General features: G+C 41.6%; 1 protein-coding gene across 1 annotated transcript in view; it reads left to right on the top strand.

Annotated features, from left to right (window-relative positions):
- Nucleotides 1-7: 7 nt before the first annotated feature.
- LOC112077391 (cytoplasmic FMR1-interacting protein 2-like) overlaps nucleotides 8-7,544 on the top strand; it is a 16,476-nt gene continuing 8,939 nt past the window's right edge. The window contains exons 1-2 of the mRNA XM_070441674.1: nucleotides 8-89; nucleotides 5,113-5,190. Of these exons, the coding sequence (XP_070297775.1) occupies nucleotides 87-89; nucleotides 5,113-5,190 (81 nt within the window). The 5' untranslated portion in view covers nucleotides 8-86. The remainder of the gene's footprint in view (nucleotides 90-5,112; nucleotides 5,191-7,544) is intronic.

Here is a 7,544-nt window from a genome sequence, read left to right as displayed (position 1 = left end):
TAGGCTCAACTTCGATACCAACTTTGAGACAGGAAATGCGTTGTGACGGATAGCTCGCTACATCGCAGGCAACTGTCCACTCTAGCATGTGAGTAAGCAATTTGGAGGATTGTTTGAATGGGCCGCGAGGAGAGGACTGGGAGAGTTTGGATTTGGCCTATGTACTTTGTGACAGAGCAATACTTTTGTTTTCGATGGAACAGTTAGGAATGCTTCCCTAGCATCATCATCATTCTCAACTCTTGCTGCTTGGCCCGCACTCATCTCACTCACTCACTCACTCACTCACTCACTCACTCACTCACTCACTCACTCACTCACTCACTCACTCACTCACTCACTCACTCACTCACTCACTCGTGCACGCACTCACTCACTCACATACACATACACATACACACACACACACACACAGAGAGAGAGAGCCTTGTGATTTTGGTGTTGCGGTGTTTTATCGTCGTTTTCAATCTGAAGCTTGGCCTGGTTAGCAGTTTGTGTTGACACACACATACAGAACACACACACACACACACTGAGGGATGAATCAGGCAGTCACTAAGCTAGACCTTCTCTTCCTGAATGGAATTAATGGGGAGTGTGATTTGACTGACAAAGAAGAGGAAACTGTCTTTTAAATCAACTTCATTTCAATCAGGAAGTTCCATTCAGTTGAGGCATCTGTTTTCCAATGAGACCTGTGTTTCCTGTTTTGGTAAAAGAGTGTATTTCACACCGGAGAATATTCACCGTAGTGAATGCATGTGAGGAGATATTACACAGCAGGCATTTTATCACACACTATAACCATTCTATGTTGGAAACATACAGTGCATTCGGAAAGTATTCAGACCCCTTGACTTTCTCCACATTTTGTTAGGTTACCTTATTCTAAAATTGATTACATAGTTTTYCCCCCCTCATCAATCTACACACAATATCCCATAATGATAAAGCAAAAACAGGYTTTAGAATTTTTTGCAAATGTATAAAAACTTGRCACCTTTGGCAGTGATTAAAGCCTCAAGTCTTGTTGGGTATGACGCTACCAGCTTGGCACACCTGTATTTGGGGAGTTCCTCCCATTCTTCTCTGCAGATCCTCTCAAGCTCTGTCAGGTTGGATGGGGAGCGTTGCTGCACAGCTATTTTCAGGTCTCTCCAGAGATGTTCGATCGGGTTCTAGTCCGGGCTCTGGCTGGGCCACTCAAGGACATTCAGAGACTTGTCCCAAAGTCACTCCTGTGTTGACTTGGCTATGTGCTTATAGTCATTGTCTTGTTGGAAGGTGAACCTTTGCCCCAGTCTGAGGATCTCTCTGTACTTTGCTCCGTTCAACTTTCCCTTGATCCTGACTAGTCTCCCAGTCCCTCCCGGTGAACAACATACCCACAGTATGATGCTGCCACCACCATGCTTCACTGTAGGGATGGTGCCAGGTTTCCTCCAGACATGACGCTTGGCATTCAGGCCAAAGAGTTCAATCTTGGGTTCATCAGACCAGAGAATTTGGTTTCTCATGGTCTGAGAGTCTTTTAGCTGCCTTTTGGCAAACTCCCCCCGTTTGGCCGTAATGCCACCTTTGAATATAATCATTATTATTCCGGCTGCCACGCACCGAAGCACCTCTCACTCACATGGCTCTCTCAGATGTAGCCAATGCCCGTCACGTGACCGGGTCCTTCTCACAGGCGTCTCAGCTAAGAAGTAGTCTACAAGTGAAGACGGACACATCGGGGACACAACTGCGTCTCTGTTATTGAATTCTGAGGCGCATATTGAAGATGTTAGAGCTGTATATTTATCTTTACGTCAGCCAACAAGATGAGCCTAACAAACAGCAACAGCGCTAGCCGATGTCAGTCTACTATCCCCATAGTACAAAGGTCGACCTATTCTATTCTGTGTGAGAAATAAATATTCCCAAACAGTCTGGGACAGTTGTGGGATGCGATAGATCCCAAATGAATACAACCACTAGCATCAAAAAAACACTTTATATGCAATGTGGCTGACGCAACAGATCAGAACGTTTAACTTAAAATGTAGACAAACTATTAGGCTATTTCTTCACATTGTAAGAACAGCAATGAGCACATGGTATTATTCTATGAGTGTGAATGTTCCATTAGTGGAAAACACCATGATCAACAATGACTTTCAAATGTGATTATGCTTTTATTATAACGGTGCATTTTTATGGTGAAAATCCATCTTCCCCAAACTTGAAACTCACGAGCTGCTTATGTTAGGCTCTACACCCCTTGTAAAGCGGATTAATGTTCTTAATTTTAAGAAGTTATTTGGCCACATTTGTTGTGACACAAACCTTATTAAAACATATAGGCCTGTGGCTAGGCTACATGAGGTGTGTGACTATACTGCAGGTTTGCCTTACTGCAAACTAGCTGGGTATCATTCACAAGTGATATATAATTCACAAGTGATAGGCTAATATTGTCACCCATCAGACTATTCTTGATTTAATCTTGTCTTTACATACACTAAATAATATATGTGTGAAATTAGCTTGGATTTAGAATGGATCATTATCCTGCACAACAGGGGCAGCTGGAAAAAATACATGTCATTTATGCCAGCCAGGTAGGCTATACTCCTGTTGTAAATATAACCAATGTGCTTAATATTAGGAAAGCTGATAAATAAATATAGTAGGCCTAGCCTAGAGAAAACTGATAAATAAATATAGTAGGCCTAGCCTATAGAAAACTGATAAATAAATATAGTAGGCCTAGCCCATAGAGAGCTGATGGGATCCTCCTCTTTTTAGTAGAGCCCATCACTCTGTTTGCTCGGCAATTCCATAGCCTATAGAAATGTTGCACAACATGAGCTCATGGGCTCTCATGAAGTGTTTGATTAGATGTTTTATTACATTTGCATTGATGTCAGAGTGATTAGACAATAGATTGCTGAGTACCAGGCAGTTAGCAAGTTTGGTAGGCTACCAATGACCAGCAGCAGCATCAGAGCTTGGAGAAGCCTAATTACTGTGACTAAAATGTCATGTGGAATTTGACTGCCTTCATGACTCGTGACGACCGGTGTGGCGGTAGTAAGGTCACCGCAACAGCCCTATCTAAGACCGATAGAAACATCGATGTTCCTAATCTGCTTTCTACTATTTACCGAGAGGCAGGACCTATTTCTATAGAAGAAGCCCATTTTTGTTCTCAGCTTCTTACAGTTAAAGTCGGAAGTTTACATACACCTGAGCCAAAAACATTTAAACTCTGTTTTTTTTTACAATTCCTGACATTTAGTCCGAGTAAAAATTCCCTGTCTTAGGTCAGTTAGGATCACCACTTTATTTTAAGAATGTGAAATGTCAGAATAATAGTAGAGAGAATGATTTATTTCAGCTTTTATTTCTTTCATCACATTCCCAGTGGGTCAAAAGTTTACATACACTCAATTAGTATTTGGTAGAATTGCCTTTAAAATTGTTTAACTTGGGGTCAAACGTTTTGGGTAGCCTTCCACAAGCTTCCCACAATAAATTGGGTGAATTTTGGCCCATTCCTCCTGGCAGAGCTGGTGTAAACTGAGTCAGGTTGTAGGCCTCCTTGCTCGCACGCACTCTTTCAGTTCTGCCCACAAATTTTCTATAGGATTGAGGTCAGGGCTTTGTGATGGCCACTCCAATACCTTGACTTTGTGTCCTTAAGCCATTTTGCCACAACTTTAGAAGGATGCTTGGGGTCATTGTTCAATTGGAAGACCCCATTTATAACCAAGCTTTAACTTCCTGACAGATGTCTTGAGATGTACTTCAATATATCCACATAATTTTCTCTTCCTCATTATGCCATCTAAGTGCAGCCAGTCCACCCCAACAACATTGATGCTGCCACCCCCGTACTTCACGGAGGGGATGGTGTTCTTCGGCTTGCAAGCTTAACCCCTTGTTTTCCTCCAAACATAACGATGGTCATTATTGGCCAAACAGTTCTATTTTTGTTTCATATCAGACCAGAGGACAGTTTCTTCCAAAAAGTACGATCTTTGTCCCCATGTGCAGTTGCAAACCGCGTAGTCTGACTTTTTTATGGCGGTTTTGGAGCAGTGGCTTCTGCTTTTGCTGAGCGGCCTTTCAGGTTATGTCGATATAGGACTCGTTTTACTGTGGATAATACATACTTTGTACCCTGTTTCCTCAGCATCATTCACAAGGTCCTTTGCTGTTGTTCTGGGGTTGATTTGCACTTTCGCACAAGTACACTTCATTTCTAGGAGACAGAACGCGTCTCCTTCCTGAGCGGTTATGACGGCGCTGGTCCCATGGTGTTGTATACTTGCGTACTATTGTTTGTACAGATGAACGTGGTACCTTCGACGTTTGAAATTGCTCCAAAGATGAACCAGACTTGTGGAGGTCTACAATTTTTTTTCTGAGGTCTTGGCTGATTTATTAGATTTTTCCATGAGTCAAGCAAAAGGAATTGAGTTTGAAGTAGGCCTTGAAATACATCCACAGGTACACCTCCAATTGATTCAAATGATGCAATTAGCCTATCAGAAGCTTCTAAAGCCATGACATCAATTTCTGGAATTTTCCAAGCTATTTAAAGGCACAGTCAACTTAGTGTATGTAAACTTCTGACCCACTGGAATTGTGATACAGTGAATTATAAGTGAAATAATCTGTCTGTAAACAATTGTTGGAAAAATGACTTGTGTAATGCACAAAGTAGATGTCCTAACCGACTTGCCAAAACTACTATTTGTTAACAAGAAATGTGTGGAGTGGTTGAAAAACTAGTTTTAATGACTCCAACCTAAGTGTATGTAAACTTCCGACTTCAATTGTAACTAACTCATCAGTATGCTTTTTAAAAGACCGCTTTTCATCTGTCCAGATGCTCAGATATTTGGAAGCAGTGACACGATCAATAGTTTTCTGTAATACAATGAAGGCAGACTGTAGTTCAGGTAGAGCCCGGCCTCTGAATTTGCAATGAGTGATCAGCAGTATCTAAAGCCTTTGACAGGTCAATGAAGAGGGCAGCACAATTTAGCCTTTTATCCATACAGTTAGCCACATCATTTATAAATAGGTGTAGATATAACCCCTCTGTCTGTTCTCTCTCCCCAGAATGAGATGCTGGAGGAGGGCCATGAGTATGCTGTCATGCTCTACACCTGGAGAAGCTGCTCAAGAGCTATACCACAGGTAACTCTCTCTCTTTCAATTCAAAGGGCTTAATTGACATGGGAAACATATGATTACATTGTCAAAGCAAGTGAAATGGATTAATAAACCAAAGTGAAATAAAAAATATTAAATTAACAGTAAACATTACACACACTCTCTCTGTCTCTCTCTCTCTGTCTCTCTCTCTCTGTCTCTCTCTCTCTGTCTCTCTCTCTGTCTCTCTCTCTGTCTGTCTCTCTCTCTCTGTCTCTCTCTGTCTCTCTCTCTCTCTGTATCTCTCTCAATTCAATTCAAAGGGCTTAATTGACATGGGATACATGTTTACATTGCTAAAGCAAGTGAAATAGATCATAAACAAATGTGAAATAAACAATAAAAAATGTACAGTAAACATTACACTCACAAAAGAATAAAGACATTTCAAATGTCGTATTATGTGCAAATAGTTAAAGTAGAAAAGGGATTGTTTTCAAATTCTTTGTGGATCTGTGTAATCTGAGGGAAATATGTCTCTCTAATATGGTCATACATTAGGCAGGAGGTTAGGAAGTGCAGCTCAGTTTCCACCTCATTTTGTGGGCAGTGAGCATATAGCCTGTCTTCTCTTGAGAGACAGATCTGCCTACGGCGGCCTTTCTCAAAAGCAAAGCTATGCTCGCTGAGTCTGTACATAGTCAAAGCTTTCCTTAAGTTTGGGTCAGTCACAGTGGTCAGGTATTCTGCCACTGTGTACTCTCTGTTTAGGGCCAAATAGCATTCTAATAGCATGCTCAGTTTTTTTGTTAATTCTTTCCAATGTGTCAAGTAATTATCTTTTTGTTTTCTCATGTTTTGGTTGGGTCTAATTGTGTTGCTGTCTTGGGGCTCTGTGGGGTCTGTTTGTGTTTGAATAGAGCCCCAGGACCAGCTTGCTTAGGGGACTCTTCTCCAGGTTCATCTATCTGTAGGTGATGGCTTTGTTATGGAAGGTTTGGGAATCGCTTCCTTTTTGGTGGTTGTAGAATTTAACTGCACTTTTCTGGATTTTGATAATAGTGGGTATCGGCCTAATTCTGCTCTGCATGCATTATTTTGTGTTTTACGTTGTACACTGAGGATATTTTTGCAGAATTCTGCATGCAATTTGTCTCAATTTGGTGTTTGTTTCATTTTGTGAATTATTGGTTGGTGAGTGGACCCCAGACCTCACAATCATAAAGGGCAATGGGTTCTACAACTGATTCAAGTATTTTTAGCCAGATCCTAATTTGTATGTTTGTAAGGGCTGCGTGTTGGCGGCAGGGAAGTCAGGCGCAGGAGAACAAACTTGGTATAAACKGAGTTATTTAATAAATGCTGACCAAACTCCAAAACAACCAAAATGTACAAAATAACAAAGTGGGTACAAAACCCGTCGCACACCAACACTAAATAGCACATCACATACCAACAAAACAATCTCCGACAAGGACATGAGGGGAAACAGAGGGTTAAATACACAACATGTAATTGATGGGATTGGAACCAGGTGTGAAGGAAGACAAGACAAAACCAATGGAAAATGAAAAATGGATCAGTGATGGCTAGAAGGGCGGTGATGTCGACCGCCGAACACCAGCCGAACAAGAAGAGTGACCGACTTCAGCGGAAGTCGTGACAATGTTACATTTTTACTTTTGATGGCATAGAAGACCCTTTTTGCCTTGTCTCTCAGATTGTTCACAGCTTTGTGGAAGTTACCTGTGACGCTGATGTTTGGGCCGAGGTATGTAAAGTTGTTTGTGTGCTTTAGGGCAACGGTGTCTAGATGGAATTTGTATTTGTGGTCCTGGAAACTGAACCTTTTTTGGAACACCATTATTTTAGTCTTACTGAGATTTACTGTCAGGGCCCAGGTCTGACAGAATCTGTGCAGAAGATCTAGGTGCTGCTGTAGGCCCTCCTTGGTTGGGGACAGAAACACCAGATCATTAGCAAACAGTAGTCATTTGACTTCAGATTCTAGAAGGGTGAGGCCGGGTGCTGCAGACTGTTGATAGTGTAGTGATGTATAAGAGCTGAATTTGTAGCCTCAGGGACACATCATTTGTTTGCTTCCCAAATAGCATCCTATTCCTTATGTAGTGTACTACTCTTGACCAGGGCCTATGGGGGCCATTTGGGACATACATAGGGGCCATTTGTCCTCCCCAGAAAGTGTAGGGATAGAGCTGGGCGATTATGGACAGAAATCCATATTGTGATACATTTCCTGAATTGATGCGATAATGATAAATAGAACAATACATTTATAACATTAATGTGCACCACAGTTTATAACATTAATGTGCACCACAGAAGAGAGAGTTCTACTGCAAGTTACACACTCCTTCACAGATGGCGTGTCAGAAGGG

Source organism: Salvelinus sp. IW2-2015, unplaced genomic scaffold (assembly GCF_002910315.2).
Source record: "Salvelinus sp. IW2-2015 unplaced genomic scaffold, ASM291031v2 Un_scaffold4512, whole genome shotgun sequence".
Classification (NCBI taxonomy): domain Eukaryota; kingdom Metazoa; phylum Chordata; class Actinopteri; order Salmoniformes; family Salmonidae; genus Salvelinus; species Salvelinus sp. IW2-2015.
The sequence above is the reverse complement of the archived record's forward strand: the minus strand, read 5'-3'. Positions and strand labels throughout refer to the sequence as shown.